Below are 21613 nucleotides of genomic sequence, written 5' to 3' on the forward strand. Positions count from 1 at the left end.
TATGCCTATGCTCACACGCATTAGCCAGGCAGCGAGTTTTATCCTGACAGCTGACATAGTGTTCCTGACACCCCTTCTAACATCAGTCACCCCTTCACATCAGAATCTCAGTCACACAGCCCCTCCTCCATCACAGAGCCCTCAAACCACATAGACCCTCATCATAGAGCCATTGTTTGTTATGGTGCTAGCGGCTGCACTATGGCAACTCATAACACTGATCTTGGGCAGAGAACTCAAGAGTTCAGCCAAACACAAATTACACTGTTCATTTCATTTTAGTTAATTTATAGGGGTACAGACATGATGGATTCTTCCCTGTTGGCCAATTACCTTTTAGAGGCGGTACCCAGCCAAGTGTGAAGAATGTTCTTATAAGGGCCAGAAGGTTCTGATGACTGGGTCAGAGTCAGGATTTGTGACACCAGCACCTCATTCCGATCGCAGTGAGTCCAAACAGATCAGTACATTTATTTAGCAGCTGCAATCGTAGGTGGGTTTATTATTTTGTCAGAATTGCCCTTTCCCCAATCAGAAGGCAGAAGAGAAGCCCCCTCCTGCTTGACCGCCTGTCGCTACACCATAAGGGGCAACTCCAACTACCCCCCCACTACAGTTTAATGGGGGGAAAAGTAGAAGAAAATCTGTTTTGGAAAGGAAATCAGAAAATGATTTTACATACCAAGTGAGGAGTGATAGGGGAGTTGAAACAAGTTTAAACAAAAAAGTGATGTTGTAAGTGGTTTGACTGGTTTTTTTTGAAACAATGCATTCTGCTCCCTCCCGGATCCAATTGTGAGACTCTATAAATCACACAGCTTATATTTTTCATCAACAGACTCTTTGAGTTAAAGGCCATGTCTCCAGTAACCAGCGTCTTCCCGATCCTGTTCCTGTGCTACACAGCCCTCTACGCTGACAACTCAACAGAAACCACTAATTCTAAAGATATAGGTAAGAACTAAAAATGACCGACTGACCATGATAGTCCTTACTAAAGCCAGGCCACAGGTCACCTGCTCTAAATGTTATTTTTCCTTTTCCACGCTGTGATTTTTGATTTTTTTTTGGCCACTCACCCCTAATTTACTTGGTCCTTCTGAATTGTCTTCAGACCATTTCAGATAATTGGGGCATTGGTTATTTATATAAAAAGATAGGGGAAGATCTCCTCCTAGATATGCCTTGTAGACCTGTATAGTACTTTCTGCCTAAGGTCCACAAAGATCAGGATTTCGCTGGGTGCCTGATCTTGTAAGTCAGCAGATCGATTGCGGAACCTTTGTTCAAATAGTTAGATGATTTTTTAAGACCTTAATTTGATCAAACAATTTCCTATTTGAAAGACACGTGAGATGTACCGAAAGGATAGAACATGTTTCAGATTTAGAATAAGACAAATTGAACAATGTGGTCAATATTTGCAGCCATATCCCACATAGAACAGGGATAGAAGATGTTAAGAAGATCATTATACATTGTCAAAGAGGTTTTGGATTATGCACAGTTTATAGGTTAGTGTACGAGTTTCGTCCTTGAAAGTGATTTGTTCCTCTTTTATTGTAAGTGGTCACTGAAAAAGAGGTACTGATATGGGAAATAAGTAACGTCCTCATTGTTAAAAGCAAATTGTCCCTTCTTGATAGTAAGTGATATCACCAAAGAGGCGGTACTACTACGAGAACTTAAATTACCTCCTCTTTCTTAAAAGTAATTTGCTCCACTTTGATAGTAAGTGAAATCACCAAGTAGAGAGTACTGCTTTGGGAACTTAGGTGACCCCTCATCCTTGAAATTAATTTGTTCATCTTTGATAGTAAGTAATCTGCAGTGTTAATTTTGGCAGAAAATTTATATTTTGTTTAAGGCTGGGTTCACACCTATACGAATTGGATTGGCTTACACCTCATACAATTTGCAGGACATTTCAAATTACATTAATTTTAATGAGGCTGGTATCACATATCTGCGGTGCATTTGCATTCTGCATTGCACAAAAAAAGTGTGCATTTTGTGGACAGAGCAATCCAACTCAGGTGCGAAATTCAGGCCCATTATCTTCTATTGGCACGCATCTGATTCGCAGATGTGTTCCATTGTGAACAGGATAAAATACTGATGTAAACCTGACCTGATCCTCATGCAATCCTGATCTGTTCCTGATCAAAAACTGACGTGAAACGCTGAACAACAGATTTTTCTCTTCGCAGGGAAAACGGAGCTGGAATTTGAACCTAACTGGTGTGAACCCAGCCTTAGTCTAATGCCCCGTACACACGATCGGAAATTCCCCCAGAAAAAGTCCGATGTGAGCTTTTGGTCAGAAATTCCGACCGTGTGCATGCTCCAAAAAGATTGAGCACTGGTTCTCTATTTTTCGGTCGGAAAAAGTTCAGATCGGAAATTCCGATCCTCTGTACAAATTCTGATGCGCAAAATCCCTAGGCATGCTTGGAAACAATTCGATGCATGCTCAGAAGCATTGAATTTAATTTTCTCGGCTGGTCTTATGCCGCATACACACAATCGGAATTCCGGACAGAAAAAGACAGATGAGAGCTTTTCATCGGAAAATGCGACCGTGTGTATGCTCCATCGGAATGTAGCTGTCCGAATTTCCGCCAGCCAAAAATTGATAGCATGTTCTCAATTTTCCAGACGGAAAAACTTTCTATCGGTAATTCCGATCATGTGTATGCAATTCCGACACGCCAAAAATTACGCATGCTCAGATTCAACTACGAGACAGAAGCTATTGGCTACTGGCTATTGAACTTCCTTTTTCTAGTCACGTCGGAGGTATTGTACGTCACCGCGTTATAAATGATCGGAATTTGATGTGACCGTGTGTAGGCAAGACAGCTTGAGCCGAATTCCATCGGGAAAACCATCAGAGCTTTTTCCGACGAGAATTCCGATCGTGTGTACACGGCATAACTGTTGTACGTCACCGCGTTCTTGACGGTCAATAGTTCAGAGAGCTTTTGTGTGACCGTGTGTATGCAAGCCAAGCTTGAGTGGTATTCCGTTGGAAAAACCATTCAAGTTTTTTCTGACGGAAAATCCGCTTGTGTTTAACGGGGCATTGGTCTGTGGATTAAATTCCATTTTAGTTTTAGTCCCATTTTAGTCATCTGCAATTGTTTTAGTTTTAATCATATTTAGTCGACTAAACCTGCAGTACATTTTAGTTGACTAAAATATAACGGGTTTAGTTAAATTATAATGCATTATTTAAGCATTTCTCTAGGATTTCCAAACGTATTATATACTCCTGGAGTACAAAATTCTAATATGTTATTATTTATGGTATTAAGGTTTAAACAAAGATACACAGATACAGATTTAGCCTCTCTGGATGGTCTGAGGAGGCCTGTATGCTGCATAGTGCTTTGGACGGTGGTGTGAAGAGGCCTGTAATGCACAGTGCTCTGGACGGTGGTCTGAGAGGGCTGTGATGCTGCACAGTGCTCTGGACAGTAGTCTCAGGAGGTCTGTAATGCACAGTGCTCTGAATGGTGGTATGAGAGGCCTGTAATGCTGCACAGTGCTCTGGACGGTGGTCTAAGAGGGCTGTAACGCTGCACAGTGCTCTGGACAGTAGTCTCAAGAGGCCTGTAATGCACAGTGCTCTGGATAGTGGTATGAGTGGCCTGTAATGCACAGTGCTCGTGGACAGTGGTCTAAGAAAGGCCTGTAATGCTGCACAGTGCTGGATGGTGGTCTGAGAGGAGGCCTGTAATGCACAGTGCTCTAGATGCCGGTGGTAAGAGGGGACCTGTAATGCACACAGTGCTCTGGATGGTAGTCTGAGGGGAGGCCTGTAATGTACACACTCACTGTGCTCTGCTCTGGATGGTCATGAGTTGGGGATTCTCATCGGGAGGCCTGTAATGCACAGTGCTCTAGGTCTCGGTGGTAAGAGGAGGCCTGTAATGCACACAGTGCTCTGGACGGTGGTCTGAGGGGAGGCCTGTAATGTACACACTCACAGTGCTCTGCTCTGGATGGTCATGAGTCTGGGGACTTTCATTAGGAGGCCTGTAATGCACAGTGCTGCTCTGGACGGTTGTTTGAGCAGGCCTTTGATTCCGCACAATGCTAACCTTTAAAGTGGAAGTAAACCCATCGATTTAAACAGTTTCAAAAAATGGCATGCCGGGAATGCTAACTGCACCTTGGCTGTGCTCTCAACCAAACTGTCAAACCACCCAATGGCTGGTGTCATAATGGATCACATGTACAGCATTGTGGCAGCTGAAGATTAAACAGAGGCAAAGATGGCATCTTCCGTGGATGAAAACGATAGGGGAGTTTACTTCCACTTTAAGCATGGAGCTCCGTGGAAACTGAAGGTAAATATCCCTCCCTTACACTTTCGTTTAGTTTTCATTCGTTAGCGAAAACGGAATTGATTTTCGTCATAGTTTTCGTCAGTGGAGAAAAACGTGGTGTACTTTTTGTTTCGTTTTTGTTACTGTAAAAAGGCCACTGATAAAAATATTGATGAAAATGTTTTCGTTGACGAAAATAAAACTGGTGATCTGACCCAATAATGGGAACTGCTATGGGAACTTAGATGGCCCTCTCGCTCTTGGAAGTAGGTTGTTTCTCTTTCATAGTAAATGTTATCAAATGTTACCAAATAGGTGGTACTGCTATGGGAACTTAAGTTGGCACCATGTGATATTAATATTTATATAGAGCTTTCAGAACCTGGCACAATGTTTCTTCCATCCTAGATAAACCCGGATCCTGTCCAGTGCCACCTGAAAGATGTTTTAAAGCCCCACGACTCGACGGCATCTGTACCAAAGACCAACAATGTCCTGGACACCTGAAATGTTGTGTCCGCTTGTGTGAATATGCGTGCGTAGAGCCTGAAAAATGTGAGTTACCGGAATCTAAAACAGAGGAACTACAGTAGATTTCCAGGGAGGATACATGTTCCATGGGTCTTGTTTGCCAAAAGCATTCCCAATTTGCTTGCTGTTCCATATCTAAATCCCCCCTTTAGTGATCATCATTTTATATGATTTGCAACTTTTCTTAAAGTGATCCTGGCTTCCATCCAGCCAAAAATGTTCAACCAATTTTGGATTAAGCTGGAGAGGGTTAACCCATTTGAGTAGCGTGAAAAGGGAATAAAACATTTGATATTTTTTGTTATCACTGTCCATGCCTTACCCCACCCTCTAAATTCTCGTTCTGGAGACCTATCCCCAAACCATTCTTCTTGTCTGCTAGGGTTATTTTCTGCCTAACAAATTCAGCCTAAACTCTGAAACCAAAGTCTAAATCTAGTGAATTTCGACCCGTTATAATCACTAACGATATGCTTGAAGTAGAACTAAAGGCAAATTTTGCTTTAATTTTGGATAGAGTAAGGGAGGGTTATTACCTCTACCATTTTTTTCACCATTTGAGTTTCATCGAGGAGACTTCCCTTCACTTCCTGCCCCATAGCCAAAGCAAGGGGTAATCCCTCCAAAATTAGGGAAGCCCTGGTTGTCACCAGAACTAGTGTCCCAATTAGAAGATTTTCACTGTATTCCTGTTCTGGTGACAACTCAACATTTATGATTTCCATTCACTTTTACTCTCAGTAATAATGGTGAATATAAAAAAAATAGAGGGGGTGAACCTCCCTGATGGACAGACAGCAATAAAAACCTGTTAGCGTTAGTTAAGTTAAGTTGAAGTATAACCTGTAAGCCCTGAAGAAGGAAAAGGCCTTTCCCTAAAACACGTTGGCTCTATTTGAAGTTCTTAAAGTGGAACTTTGCCCAGAATTAATAATCTTTGCAGGCAGGAAGGATTTTTATTAAAAAAGAGATATACAGGGGTCTATGTACCACAGGTCCGTGGCGGCCTTGGTCCGGACTGCAGAAGGGTCCTGTGTGTCTTTGGTCTGGTTGCATTGCACCTGAACCGGTGAACTGACACCCAAGGCACAAAACCCACAGTCGCATATATGTGAACCCGGCCTAATTCCGCGTACACACGATCGGACAATCCAACAACAAAATCCCATGTTTTTTTTCCGACAGATGTTGGCTCAAACTTGTCTTGCATACACACGGTCACACAAAGTTGGTCGGAAATTCTAAGGCCGCGTACACACGGGCGGATTGTATGGCCTACTTAGTCTGTCATACAATCCGACGGACAGTCCGTCATACTTTCGAATGAACGGACTTGACCACACACGGATGCACAAACAGTCCGTCGAAAGCTTGCGCGATGACGTGTACAGCACGTACGACGGGACTAGAAATAGGAAGTCCAATACACAGCAATGCAACCTTTCGCCGTGTAAATCCTTTCTGAGCATGCGCCATTCTTAGTCCGTCGAACTAGCCTACTAACGAGCGGATTGTCCGCTGAAACCAAAGTATGACGGACAGTATTACGGAAACTCCGAAATACTTAGTACGCCAGACTGCACGTTGAAAAAGTCCGCTGAAGCCCACACACGAGCGGACTGTCCACTGAAATGTGTTTCGACGGACTAAGTTGGCCATACAGTCCGCCCGTGTGTACGCGGCTTAAACGTCAAGTACGCCGTGACGTAAAACACGTACGACGAGCCGAGAAAAATGAAGTTCAATAGCCAGTGCTGCTCTTCTGCTTGATTCCGAGCATACGTGGCACTTTGTGCTTCGGAATTGTCTACACACGATCAGAAGTTGCCAGATCTCAAATTTTGTGCGACCGAAATTCCGATGGGAACTGTCTGATGGAGCCTACACACGGTTGGAATTTCCAACAACAAGCTCCGATTGCACATTTGCCGTCGGAAAGTCCTACCGCGTGTACGCCAGACAATTCGATCGTGTGTGGGCTCCAGCGGAATTTTTAATCAGAAAAGTCCGGCAGACTTAGAAAGTAGTTTTGACTCAAAATTTGTCCGCCGGACTTGGCTTTCAGCGGACAATCTGTTTGTCAGTGTGCTAGTCCGGCGGACTAAGAATGACACATGCTCTGAAGCAAGTACGAGAAGGAAGCTATTGGCTACTGGCTATTGAACTTCCTTTTTCTAGTCCCGTCGTACGTGCTGTACGTCATCGCACTAGAATTCGCCGGACTTTCGGAGTGTCCGTGTGTGGCCAAGTCTGTTCGTTATAAAGTCCAGCGGATTGTTTGCCGTATTGTTTGCCGGACCAAGTCCGCCGGACAATTTGATTGTGTGTACACGGCATTAGACTTATTTTTCACTTCTGAATGAATACTCTTTCATTATAGACAGTGATTCAATACTGTATTATGGCCACTAGATGGAGATGAGTGGAATAGGAAATACGGTACATACATCTATGTAACAAAAGATATAAAAATTATAGAGAACCATTGGTTACATTTATTTGGTAATTCCCATTGGTCATTTCTAGATTTGTTACATTGTATCTCTTGTTACAGAGGCATAAAAGTACTCATTGATCCTGCCAGGTGATAACTTCCTGTGATCTCTGCCTGTGAGGACTGTTATCAATTACAATGTCTCCAGTTCTCCTCTGTGTGATACAAAACCCAACCTCCGCTATTTAGTGAAGATAACGCCTGTCCTAGGGTGACAGTGCTGCTCCTCCATAGATACAACACAGTAAGTGAGCGTTACCACCCCAGGACAAGAAGTGTGTTATTGGCAGGATCACCAGGTGAAAAAAGCCTGAAAAGAAAACAAATGCAGCCGCCACATCTGAGGACTGGTAAGCTTCAATACATGACATCTCTGTTCTCTTGTTTCGTATTCTAAGCCCTTGTACACATGGTCGGACATTCCGACAACAAAATCTGTCGGATTATTTCCGACGGATTTGGTCCAAAACTGGTGTTGCATACACACGGTCCGACAAAGATGTTGGAAAATCCAATCATTCGGAATGTGATGACATTCGTTCGTTGCGACGGGACCACGTTCAGGCTAGTAGCCAATAGCTTTGGTCTCGTAATTTGATCTGAGCATGCATGGCACTTTGTCCGATCGGAATTCTCTACAAACGATCGCACAAAGTCCGATCAGATCATGTTGTCGGAAAATGTTATATCCAGCTCTCAAACTTTGTTGGTCAGACATTCCGACGGAAAAAGTCCGATGTAGCCCACACACGGTCGGATTATCCGACAACATGGTCCGATCGGATCTTTTCCGTCGGAATTTCCGACCGTGTGTACAGGGGCTAATACTTATTGTTACTGCAAAGGAGCTCACAATCCTTTAACCACTTCACGCAAATCACCTTACCCGTACGTCAGTACTTTGACGCTAAATACCATTGTCATGGCAGCAGCTAGCTACCATAACCCCGGTATTTTCGGGAATGGCATGTGTTTCTCTTTGGGATAGAAGTGGTCTCTGCAGCGGATTTGCCGCAAGATCACTTTTATCGGTGGCGGGAGAGGTGCCCACCTCCCTTCCGCCGCGTTCCGGTCGGGGTGCGGACGTGATAATCTCCGCCGATATGTCTCCAGTAAGCGGCGGAGACTATTGCGTCGGCTCCCCTCACTGCCTAGATGCCGAGTGAGGGGAAGATGGCCCCCACTCGGCTCCATAGCATTGGAGGGCGGAAGTGACGTTTGACAATTTTTTTTTTTATTGCATTTTAGTGTAAATATGAGATCTGAGGTCTTTTTGACCTGTCATGCTTTTTTTCTATTACAAGGGATGTTTACATTCCTTGTAATAGGAATAAAAGTAACTAAATTAAAAAAAAAAAATAAAAAAAAAAATAAATACGATTTTTTTTATTTTTATTTAAAGCGTTCCATCCCGACAAGTTTGCACGCAGAAGCGAGCGCATACGTGAGTAGCGCCCGCAAATTAAAATTGTGTTCAAACCACACATGTGAGGTATCGCCGCGATTGTTAGAGCGAGAGCAATCATTTTTGTCCTAGACCTCCTCTGTAATTAAAAACTGGTAACTTGTAGAAATTTTTAAAGGTCGCCTATGGAGATTTTTAAGGGTAAAAGTTTTTCGCCATTCCACGAGCGGGTGAAATTTTGAAGCGTGACATGTTGGGTATCAATTTACTTGCCGTAACATTATCTTTAACAATATAAAAAATTGGGCTAACTTGTCTTATTTGTTAATTCAAAAAAATGGAAAATTCCTATCAAAATACTTACCGTAATTTTCCTTTCCTGATGGACTCCATGGCAGCAACGTGTGGGTTAAGTCCCGCCTCCACTACCCATAGGACACTACTCCCATAAATCTTTGCTCCCTGCCCCTGGCCGTGTTCGGTAACTAGCCTACTCCAGCCATTTTGGGAGGGAACTCCTGCTGCCATGGAGTCCATCAGGAAAGGAAAATTACGGTAAGTATTTTGATAGGAATTTTCCATTTTCCTGACAGACTCCATGGCAGCAACGTGTGGGAAATAACTCGCCAAACACACCCGGGTGGGCAAAAAATGCTGAACAAAAGATTTATTTAACACTGTCGGCCGACAGGACTTTCAAACCAAAATCAACAGAGGATAAAGAAGCTGGCTCAACACAATAGTGAGACATGAAAGTATGAATAGAAGACCAGGAGGCCGCTCTGCAGATTACATCAGGTGCAACGTGGCGTGAAGCCGCCCATGAGGTTGAGAGACTTCTGGTAGAGTGAGCTGTAACCGCCTCAGGAGGAGCCAAGCCCTTCTCTCTATAAGCCCATTGAATTGCTTGAACCACCCAAGCAGCGATGGATCTAACGGAGGCCTTGGCGCCTCTACTTTTCCCGTTAAATAGCACGAAGAGGAAGTCAGATTGACGAAAAGAAGCTGTAATATCCAGATATTGTTTTAGAGTAACTCCCAAATCGAGTGGATGTGGATCTTGACTTCCAGCAGAATTGAAGGTAGGAAGAGTGATTTCCTGGTTTTCATGGAAAACAGAGGTCACCTTGGGATTTGTCCCCAACATCGGAATTAGGACCACCCTATCTGGAAAGAAGGTGAGAAAAGGTTCCTTTGCACCTAGAGACTGAATTTCGGAGATTCTCTTCGCCGAGGTTATGGCTACCAGAAAAGAGGTTTTAAGGGTTAATTCTCTGATTGAGAGCGTTCTGTCAAGTTGAGAGAAGAAATCTAGAACCAATGGAAGATCCCATTTGGGGAATCTAGGCTTCCTTTGTGGCCTAAGCCTGACTGCTCCTTTGAAGAATTGTTGGACCAAGGGATGATTGGCCCATGCGACTCCGGAAAAGGCTGAAATTGCTGAAACCTGGACCCGGAGAGAACTAACCGAAAGGGAGATATCCAATCCCGATTGCAAGAAGCTTAAGACGTCCCGGACTGTCAAGGTATTACAGGAACTGGATCTTGAAGACAAGTGATCTGCAAACTTCGCCCAAATTCTCTCATATACCCGGTTAGTACTGCTTCTTCGAGCACTAAGAAGAGTGGGAATGACTTCTTCAGGACAGCCTAAAGCCTTCAACCGTCCCCTTTCAAAAACCAAGCCTTTAGGCGCAGGTGATCCGGGCAAGGATGTAATCTCGACCCTTGAGACAGAAGGTCTGGCCTGGATGGTAAAGAAATTGGATCCCTGACACTGAGGAGCATCAGAAGCGGAAACCAGGGTCTGTTGGGCCAATAAGGGATTATGGCTATCACTTCTGCTGTCTCTGACCTGAGTCTCCTCAGGAACTGATGAATAATAGGAGTTGGGGGAAAGGCATAGGCCTTGTGGAACCACCATTTCTCCGTCAAGGAATCCACCCCCGTAGGCTTGAGGATCCCTGTACCTTGAATAATACTTCTCTAGTTTTTTGTTGCAAGGGGAGGCAAACAGGTCGACTTCTGGGGAGAACCCCATTGTCAGGATCCAGCTGAACACTTCCTCGTGGAGAGACCACTCGTTGTTGTCCAGAAGTATCCGGGAAAGAAAGTCTGCCTGAACGTTCTGAATCCCTGGGACATAAGATGCTGTCAGATCCTTCAAGTTCCTCTGAGCCCAGGTCATGATCGGTTCCACCTCCTGGAGAAGGGATAGACTTCGGGTACCCCCCTTGCCTTCTTATGTACGCCACTGCTGTGGTATTGTCTAGCCTGAGAGAGACCGAGGCTCCTGAAATCAGATGCCGAAAGGCTAGCAGAGCTTGAAAGGCTGCCCTTAGCTCCAGGATGTTCGACACCGTCCCTCTGGAGGGGAGAATCCAGGTGCCCTGAGCCATTTCCGCCAGACAGTGGGCGCCCCAACCCCTGTTGCTGGCATCTGTTGTTATGGTGACCCATGAGATGGGGAGAATGGAATGGCAGTTGCAGAGATTTTCCCGTTGGAGCCACCACAGAAGGGAATTCCTCATGGATAAGGTGATCCGAATCAGCTGGGCTTTGCTGCCTGACCATTGAAGAAGGAAACCCCTCTGAAAGGGCCTCATTCTCCACTGTGACCACCTCACCATCGGAATTGTCGCTACCATAGTGCCTATAATTTTCAGGCACTGGAGAGCCTGGAGATGAGAGGCAGAGAGGGCTGGACGGATTCTGTCCCTGACCACTGACAACTTCTCTTCTGGCAATGAGATGGTGCCTCTGACAGTGTTGAATAGGGCCCCTAAGAACACCAGCCGCTGAGATGGGACCAGCTGGCTCTTCTCCAAGTTCAAGATCCACCCGAATTCCTGTAGGGTGGAGATGACCTGCTTCCTGTGTACCAGAAGTTGATCCTTGTCTTGAGCCAACAACAGAAGGTCGTCTAGGTAGTGATGTAGACGAATCCCTTTGGTTCTCAGGAGAGCTACCACTGCCAACAATACTTTTGAAAATACACGAGGAGAAGTTGATAGCCCGAAGGGAAGGCAAGTAAACTGAAAATGGCTTTCGCCCACGGAGAAGCAGAGATACTGCTGGTAATTTTCTGCAACTGGGACATGAAAATAGGCGTCCTTGAGGTCTATGGAGACCATCCAGTCCCCTGCTTGGACCGATTGTTGAATTGTGGATAAAGACTCCATCTTGAATTTTTCTTTTTTGATAAAACTGTTCAAGTGGGTTAGATCTATGACCGGCCTCCAGGCCCCGCTCTTTTTCCGGACCATAAACAAAGGAGAGTAGATTCCCATGCCTCGCTGAATGACTGGAACATGGATAATGGCGCCTTGAGCCAACAAAGATTCCACGTAGGCTAGAAGAATTAGCCTTTTTTCGTCTGAGGCTGGGAGAGAGGTGGGGACCCATCTGAGTCTGGGAGATTCCTTGAAGGTCCAAACATGACCTGAGGAGACTGTCTTGATGGTCCAGAAGTCTTGGATCGAGGCCGCCCAGACATGGCGAAAGTGGAAAAGACGAGCCCCCACCTGCCCTGTCTGAGCGGGCCCAAACTCAAAAGGATTTAGTTGGTTCCCTCTCTCCCTTCAAATCACTTTTTGTAGATTTTTTAAAAGAGGATTGTCTTGATTTCCAGGACCTGGAAAATTCACGGCCTGGTCTGTAACTGCGAGCTTCCCTGGCTCGTTCCTGGTACTGTCTCTTTGGAAAAGACCTTCTCTGGGCTTGCAAACGCCGGTCCTGGGGGAGGAACCCCGACTTTCCACCAGTGGCTCGGGTAATAGCCTCATCCAACTTATTGCCGAAAAGGGAGGACCCTTCAAAGGGGATGCGGCACCATACTTGTTTTGAGGCTGGGTCTGCCAGCCAGGGGCGGAGCCAAAGAGCCCGTTTAGCCGTAACAGAGGAAAGCATCACCCGAGCCACCAGGCGTATAATGTCGATAGAGGCCTCCCCAAGAAAGGCGGAGGCCAGCCTAAGCTCTTGGATAGGCGAGCTCTTAGCTGTATCTTCAGAGATATTTCTAAGTGTCTCATCTACACTATCTGTCCATATCTCCATTGCTTTGGACATAGCGGCCAGAGCCAACGCTGGCTTACAGGCCATTCCTGCTGTGAGATACACTCTCTTCAAATCAGCATCGATTCGTCTGTCCAGAATGTCCTTAAAAGACACGGTATCCTCTAAGGGAAGTGTGACATGTTTCACCAGCCGCATGACTGCTGCGTCTACCAACGGTGCTGACTCCAAATGCTTCACCTCTTCTTCATTGAAAGGATAGAGTTTCGAAACCTTTGATAGCATGGAATTTTTCTTCTCCACCTTGCCCCATTCATCTGTGATAATCTCACCTAGCTCAGAAATAAAAGGAAAATTAATCCGTTCCTTCTTTAATTGCTTAAAGAATTTTCTTTGTTTGGAAGGAGCAGCCACAGAATCTTCCCAGTTCAGTGTCTCTTTAACAGCTCTGACCAGAGGAGGCAGTAGAGCGAAATCAAAGCCCACACAGGGATCACTTTTATCAGAGTCACTGTCAGATATGGCAGCTGAGGGGTGGCTATGCGCAGAGGATTCCCAAGTATCCTGCAGCTGAGTCTCCCTTCCTGGAGAAAGTGGCAGCTCTGCCGGGGGAACATAGGACTGGCCCTCAATATTTCTGAGGGACTCCTTAACAACTTTCTCCACCAGGGTTTTAAGTTGTTGATCCGCGTCACCCCTTTCATTAGAAGCCTTGGCATAGCAAGGATCGCATAAAGATTTTCCTGCCGGTACAAGAGCTCTGCACCCCCAACAAGCACTAGCTGAGTGACTAGATTGAGTCCTCGAGGAGTGCGATCTTTCTTCACTACGGTGTCCTGATTTTGAGGAGGAACCATAATGTTTAGATTTGGAAGAGGAGTGCCGGTGATGCGACTTGGAGGAGTCGCTCCCTCTATGAGAGTTGCGATGCTGTTCTGACCTGGAAGGGCTGAAAAAGACACCAGACAAGAAACCACAAGAGACAAGACATCAGGACAGAGCTAACAGATACATACCCCTCCCCCACCAGACCTTCAGGTGATCATTAGAAATACCTTTTATGAGAGGGCTGGCCACAAGCAGGCGGTAAGGAATCCATGTCCTCAGCGATATCCATACGCGCTGAAAAGATGACAAGGGATCAGTGCAAGGGACAGGGAAGGGATAGCCTCCCTATCCCAGAATGCCACTTACCAGTGGATGCAACACAGAGGCAGGGGGAAGTCACCGCAACAGCCCGCAAGCATTCCCAAAGCTTGCAGACAAATTCCACATTTAAATAGCCCGCCCCTGTGATGTCACCGCCGTGCCTGTGCGCATGCGCGAAACAGCGGCATTTTGCCGCTATCGCGCATGCGCGAAACCAAGCCTCGATCTCAACCGCGTTCGCGCATGCGCAGTACGGCCTAAAACGCAAACCCGGAAGTAGAACGGCGGCTGGAACGCGGAAGAACCAGCCGCCATGCCTGCACATACAAACAAACAGAAACAAACGAAGACAAATAATAAGATACAAAAACTGCTGCCATAAAGAACTTTTAGAATCTCTCACCACTCCCACCACGATCGATCACTCGGCCGAAGATAAGGTAAGATGACACCGGACTTTCCAGGGGGCAAAACAGGTCACCTGCTAATAGCTGGCTATCCGACCAATGCGCAGCCTGCCTGCCAGTGGCCAGGACATGTGGCTTCTTCACAGCGCCTCTTCCACTGCCCACTCCATACCCTGCTAATAGCTAGGGCTTAGCGGAGTAATGCGACTTTCCAGACCCAGAGTCGCAGACCGGCCGACCTCGATCGTGGGGATGATAAATCTTCAGGTAGGAAGACCACTTCTGGGTCCTTCGGAGGAGGACAAAAAAAGAACACGGCCAGGGGCAGGGAGCAAAGATTTATGGGAGTAGTGTCCTATGGGTAGTGGAGGCGGGACTTAACCCACACGTTGCTGCCATGGAGTCTGTCAGGAAAGTGTATTTTTTCCAAAAAAAAGTGCGCTTGTAAGACTGTTGCGCAAATACAGTGTGATAGAAAGTATTGCAATGATCGCCATTTTATTGTCTAGGGTGTTAGAAAAAATATATATATAATGTTTGGGGGTTCTAAAAAATTATTTTAACTTGTAAACACTGAGTCTGAAAAATAGGCCCGGTCCTTAAGCTGTTAAGCAAACAACTGGGAACCCAAGTACAACATCTCATCAGGTGATTACATAGAAAATAAATCCTTTTGAGTAAATTGTTTTAATCCTGGATAAACTGATGATGACAGGGGTTATACTCCTTCCCTACTCTATCCAAACACTAAATAAAAAATAAAAAAGAAGGTTTAAGCTTTAGTTCTACCTTAATTGCTAAAATAAGTTCACTTAATCTACCTGCAGACTTTGGATGGAGGGTGGCCATGTACGAAGGATCTGGCATTTAAAGGAAATATATTTCTACAAATAGGCATACTTGAATGGGAAGAGCACCCATGCTTGTGGCCCTGAGAAATAAGGGGGGGGGGCACTAGATATATGTCCCCAGGGCCAGCTTCTGTAATAGGGAAAAGAGTGGAGCCAGCTAGGAACATCCACCCCAGACAATTGACTTCTCCTTTGAAAAGACTCAGCCATAGGTAGGTCTTCTATGTGCCTGAGATAGGATGGTTGTCTGATGGGGAGATGCTTGTAGACTGACCACCCGATTATGACTTTATATCCCTGGTGCCCAACCTATGGCCTGGGTGCTGCATTTGGCCCTTTGCCACTTTTTCTGCAGCCCTTGGTGCCCCTGTTTCTTTTTCCTCGCCTGGGTGCATGCTCAGGATGTTAACGGTAAAATATCCTTTAGATTGGTTTTTGGTGACAGTCCCCGGATTGAGGACACTGTCCCCGGACCAAGTCTGTCCCCGGTTTTGTCCCCAGATTGGATTTGAGGGGCTGGGGCAATTTCAAAGACAGTCAGTGCAGAATAAAAAAAATAAAAATAAATCTGAATTACACACCCCCTCCCACTCTGCCGCTCCTACTAGCTTAGGGGGGTGTATTTTTTTCCATTATCTGTGCCCCTTATCTGTGCTGGTTAGAGCGGAGGGAATATTTCTTCAGTTTCGGGTGCATGCCCATTCAGCTCCGCTCGCATGTTCTTCTGCCTAGGCTCAAGTCCCCACCAGCCATCTGCATGCCTATCACCTTACCTTACCCGGCAGAGTGATCTTTCTCCGCTCACCACCCAGTAGTAGCCGGGGCCCGGAGAGTGAAACTTAAAGTGGTTGTAAACCATTACAAACCACTTTGACCTACAGGTAAGCCTAGATTAAGGCTTACCTTTAGGTCCAAGAAATATCTCCTAAACCTATATGGTTTAGGAGATATTTGCTAGAAAACAGGCACCGCTGTCTACGGCGCATGCACCGTAGACAGCGGCGCGCAGGCGTACTGAGCGCGGCATTCTCAACGAGGGAGCTGCCGCGTGTTGGCTCCCATGCGCATGCGCGGGAGTGACGTCATCGCGGCTTCGCTGAATGACAGTGGCGGAGCTGCGAGACCCCGCCAAGAAGATGGATGCAACGGACTACAGGGGACAGCGGCGACTTCGCTGGCTCCTGTGTCAGGTAAGTGACACATAATGGACTACTATGCGATGCATAGTAGTCCATTATGCTTTGCCTTTGCAGAGAATGAAAGAGGAAGTAAACTCATCAGGGTTTACTTCCTCTTTAAAGTGATTGTAAAGGATCGTTTTTTGTTAAATAACAAACATATCATACTTACCTCCACTGTGCAGATCATTATAGACAGAGTGGTCCTGAACACCAACTTCTGCGGTCCCTCGGCGGCTCCTCTCCGCATCAGATAACCCCCCTAGGAGAAATTCTCTCCCGGGGGGTTACCTTATGGGCGTGCTCCCTAGTCATTCATTCAGCATCCATAGCTGCTGAAAGTATGAATCAGCCCCGCCCCCCCGGGTGCCCATGTCATAAGTTTTGATTGACAGCAGCAGGAGCCAATGGCTGCGCTGTTATCGATATAGCCAATCAAAAACCAGGGCCTGGTGGATCGAGGGCCGGTGCATCCGCGACCCCATGGAGAGAGGGACAACGCAGAGGGAAATTCGGGCCTCAGGTAATTAAAACGGGGGGCTGGTCACTGCAAGGTGTTTTTTCACCTTAATGCATAGGATGCATTAAGGTGAAAAAACACGAGGGTTTACAACTCCTTTAACAGGCTGTGAGGGTGGCAGTGGCGATGGGCAGAGAGTCGCTGATTGCTGCCATTACTGGTAAAAAAAAAAACATATATCCCCGGACCCTTTGCAGGGTGGGCCTGCAAAGGGTGGGTCACTCTCAGTCTTTTGCTGGTGGGAATTCCACCAGCAGAAGTCTGATGGAGCATACACACGGTTGAAATTTCTGAGGAAAAGCTTACATCGGACTTTTGCTGATGCAATTTCCACTTTTTTTGTTTGTTTGTACGTGACATTAGACGTAGCTAAAATGTCTCTGGTCTGGTCCTCCCTCTCTCAAGGGGGCTCCGTTCAGGGGAGCCCCACCAGGTGGGCCAATGAGTACCCCAGGCCCTGTCAGGAGCCTTGCACCCTGGGGGATCAGAGTAAGGGTTCTTTTTCTTCAGGGGAGGACCATGTGTACACCCGGTGCACTTTTTTCTGTTCTCACTTTTTGTGTGCACCGGGTGTTAAAGAGGAACTGCAGTCTGCTCACATAATTTGTAATAAAAACATCTTTGCCATTCTGCAGCTTCCCTCTGACCATTTTGCGTGTTATTTTATATATACGGTAATTCTGTACTTGCCAAATCAGCTGCAGAAATCTCCCTCCACTGAGTCTGGCTGCAGCCATTTTAACTGTGGGCAGCTGAAGCTGCTGCCTGTTCACTTCCTGGATTTTCACAGACAGGGGGACACCTCCAGCTCTGCAGTTTTCATTGGCGCTCTTATGACTCATCTCACCTCCCCTTCCTAGCAAACTCTCACAAGAGTGAGAGAGAGCTGTGCATGATGTCATAAGCCTAGGTTAATGACCAGACAACAAGCAGGAAGTGGGCTGTATAAGGTATTTACTGGCAGAAAAAAAATGTTTTACTATCCAAAGTTAAAACAACAACAAGGGCAGAAGATTTAATAGATGGAAAGTTTAAAAAAAATGACTGAAGGTCCACTTTAAGTTTTCACACCACAGGACTTAAAAAGAAAAAAAAAACTGCCAAGCTAGAGTTATGTGGCCCAATGAATGAATTCCTGGCAAAAATGTGTTTCTGTTTCTTCCAGTTGAAAAAAGTGGGCAGTGCCCTCATGTGGGGCCGCCTGGTACCTTTATGCTGTACAAATGTCCATCTGTCAACACAACCGCATGTGTAAATGATGTGGACTGCGAAGGTCACCAGAAGTGCTGCAGCGAGTTTTGCGTCAACAAATGCCGGGATCCTGTGGGTGAGCCAACCGTAGGTAGGTCTGCCATGTGCCATACAGATATAATAAGGTATTCTGATGGGAGATGGCAGTAGACTAACTGCCTCTATGTGACACCATATCAAAGGAACATTTTTGGGTTTCAAATATTTTTCTAAATTCCAAGCTAGAGTCATGTGACTCAATTAATGAATTAATGGCAAAATATTTGTTTATGTTTTTTCCAGTTGAAAAAAGTGGGCAGTGTCCTCATGTGGGGCTGCCTGGTACCGTCATACGGTATGCTTGTAAATCTGTCAACACAACTGCCTGTGTGAATGATGTGGACTGTGAAGGCCACCAGAAGTGCTGCAGTGAGTTTTGCGTGAACAAATGCCGGGAACCCATGGGTAAGCCAACCATAGTAAGTCTGTCATGTGCCATACAGTGATTAGATGCTACCAGTTAGATCGAGGGATGTTGGGCTGTGGCAGTGCCAAATGGCTGGTTCTTAAGGAGTCTAAAATTCACTCTGTGCATTGCCAACTTTAATCTAATGCCGCGTACACACGATCGGAAATCTCGTCGGAAAAGCCTTGGGTCGCCAAGAATGCGGTGACCTACAACACTACGACGAGCCGCGAAATTGGAGTTCAATGCTTCCGAGCATGCATCGCATTGTTTCTGAGCATGCATCGGAATTTTGCGAGTCTGGATTGTCACAGACGATCAAAATTTCCGAAACTTTTTCCGTCTGAAAAATTGAGAATGCACTCTCAATCTTTTGCTGGCCGAAATTCCGCCAGCAAAAGTCTGATGGAGCCTACACGTGGTCGCATTTTCCGATGAAAGCTCTCATCGGTCTTTTGCTGCCTGAATTTCCGATCGTGTATACGCGGAATTAGTGTTTAGCTCAAAGTAAGAGGTCAGAGTGTATAGCTTGGGGCACATCTGTACAAAAACCTCACACAGGGACCACCAGGCTCCACATGGTCTATACTGGGTTTCAATGTCCCCTTCTAGGGACATCATTCAGATGATATTAATTATTTATTTATCTAAGTCTTTAGATCAAAGTAAGAGATCAGAAGGTAAAGGTGGGGCACATCTATACACTTGTTTTTGGTGGCAAAAAAACTCACACAGGGACCACCATTCTCCCATCTGTACTGGGTTCTACTGTCCAATTCTAAGGACACCATTCAGATGATATTCATTATTTATATAGAGATATCAGAACCTGACACAATGTTTCCTCTATTTTAGATAAACCTGGAACCTGTCCAGTGCCACCTGAAAGATGTTTTAAAGCTCCACGACTCGACGGCATCTGTACCAAAGACCATCAATGCCCCGGACACCAGAAATGTTGTGTCCGCTTGTGTGAATATGCGTGTGTAGCCCCTGAAAAATGTGAGTCAGCACAATCTAAACATAGAGAAACAACTACAATACAGGCAGACAATTTCCAGGGAGAATACATCTTCCATCATGCTTGTTTTGCAGAGAGAATTGCCTATTTGCTTGCTGTTGCGTATTTAAAGGGATTGTAAAGGTAATTTTTTTATTTATTTAAAATAACAAACATGTTATACTTAGCTCCACTGTGCAGCTCGTTTTGCACAGAGTGGCCCCGAACCTGGTCTTCTGGGGTCCCTCGGCGGCTGTCTCGGCTTCCTCCCGCAGATGCTTCTCACGTTCATGCGAGCTCCCTCACATGGTGAGAAGCATCTGCGGGCGCGCTCCCGTGATACAGCCGGCGGCTATAGCCGCTCGCTGTATCACACGGCCCCGCCCCCCCGATGCTCTGTGTCAGTGGATGTGATTGACAGCAGCGCGAGCCAATGGTTGCGCTGCTTTCCATCCATCCACTCCAGCCAATCAGCGGCCAGGCTGAACGGTGGAAAGGACGTCGGGGGATGAGCGTGGGGCTTTCGAGGGGTCAGGTACGTAAAACGCATGCATAAAATGCATTAAGGTGAAAAAACATTTACCTTTACAACCCCTTTAAGTTCTTCCTTTGGTGGTCATCATTATATGTGATTACCATCCTGTCCTCCATCCAGCCAAAACTTTTATTTCACTTTGGATAGAGTGGGAAAGGGTTATCTCTCATTAGGCTTACAGTATATTGCTGTCTCAGTCCTATTAGTAAAAAGTCTCCTCGCTTTCTGTCAGGACAAATCTCTCCAGTGGGGACACGCACATTTTGAGTAGTTTGGTAACTTCTGAAAATGTTTTATCTCTGTCTGTGCCTTACCGTACCCACCATTTCTTGTTCTGGTGTCAAAGGGCTCCCCGAATCACTCTCCTTGTCTGATGTGGTTCATTTCTACCTATTATTTACCCAAAATACAACCTTATATCTGGCCTTCTAGTGAATACAGTTTGGTTATAATCACAAATAATTTTGTAAGCTCTGAACAAGAAGGAGACCGTTCTCTGAAACATGTTGGCTCAATTTGATGGTTTTAATGTAGGGACATTTTTTTTATTTTTTATTTAGAACTGCTTACTGTCTTTTTTTAATACTACCTTTTTTAGTGACTGAGTAGGCGTACTCTGTACCTCATGTTCATTCACATGGGGGGGGGGGGGGGGGATATTGGGGCCCCCTTGTTAAAGGTTAGAGAGGGCCTCCATATTTCAATAAGCCCCCTGCTTGCAGGTCACCACAACCACCAGCCAGAGTTATGGGGAAAAGACCCTTGTTCCCATCAACATGGCAGACCCCCCCCCCCCCCCAAGCCTCCCATGTTAAGAGCATGTGGCCTGGTATGGTTCAGGAGGGGGGCCCTAAGTGCCCCCCCCTTTCCTGACCTGCCAGGCTGCATGCTTGGATAAGGGTCTGGAATGGATTTTGGACAGACCCCACACCATTTTTTTTTTATTTTGGGACGTGATATACTTGGATTTTGCAAAAGCGTTTTAACATCCCTGGCGGTATGATTCAGTCTGGTTTTAGGTGCTTAAAGCGGTACAATTATTTTGCATGGAAATTTGGCGTTTTATATTGTAGTCCTGTAATTCTTAGGAATAACTCTCTTAAATCTGTTCAAACCAGAGTCTAGTAGACATCCTGGGTATGATAAAGTTTATAATATAATAAATAATAATACAAATTATTCAATAATGTAATCAAATCCTAAAACACTGAAAAAGGGACACTTTCTGGTTGCTATGGACAATCTCCAAATTCCAGCCATAAAAAACAGTATTTATAATATAAAAGTGCACGCAGGGCACTGCACAGACCACTAGGGACAAAGGGTGTGTGTAATTTTTTAATACAGTACTGTAATCTTTAAGATTACAGTACTGTGTGTGTTTTGTGTCTTTTTACTTTTTTGAATTTGCCGCCGTTCTCCTTTCCCGTGTGCCGTAACGTCGCAGGGAACGGAGCTCGGCGGCATTCGGCACTGGGAATCGAGTGGAGGACAGCTCG

The 21613-nt window shown here is 45.7% G+C and overlaps 1 protein-coding gene across 9 annotated transcripts in view; it reads left to right on the forward strand.

Moving 5' to 3' along the window:
- Positions 1-786: 786 nt before the first annotated feature.
- LOC143989233 (uncharacterized) overlaps positions 787-21613 on the forward strand; it is a 68915-nt gene continuing 48088 nt past the window's right edge. For 6 of the 9 annotated variants that reach the window (XM_077489293.1, XM_077489297.1, XM_077489300.1 and 3 more), the window contains exons 1-5: positions 787-954; positions 4743-4889; positions 18049-18225; positions 18417-18578; positions 19435-19581. In XM_077489293.1, coding sequence (XP_077345419.1) covers positions 858-954; positions 4743-4889; positions 18049-18225; positions 18417-18578; positions 19435-19581 — 730 coding nt within the window. In that variant the 5' untranslated portion in view covers positions 787-857. The remainder of the gene's footprint in view (positions 955-4742; positions 4890-18048; positions 18226-18416; positions 18579-19434; positions 19582-21613) is intronic. The other 3 variants (XM_077489296.1, XM_077489299.1, XM_077489295.1) reach the window with 3 other exon arrangements.

The sequence above is a fragment of the Lithobates pipiens genome, unplaced genomic scaffold (genome assembly GCF_037356315.1).
Source record: "Lithobates pipiens isolate NorthernLeopardFrog02 unplaced genomic scaffold, aLitPip1_a1.2 Scaffold_18, whole genome shotgun sequence".
Classification (NCBI taxonomy): Eukaryota; Metazoa; Chordata; class Amphibia; order Anura; family Ranidae; genus Lithobates; species Lithobates pipiens.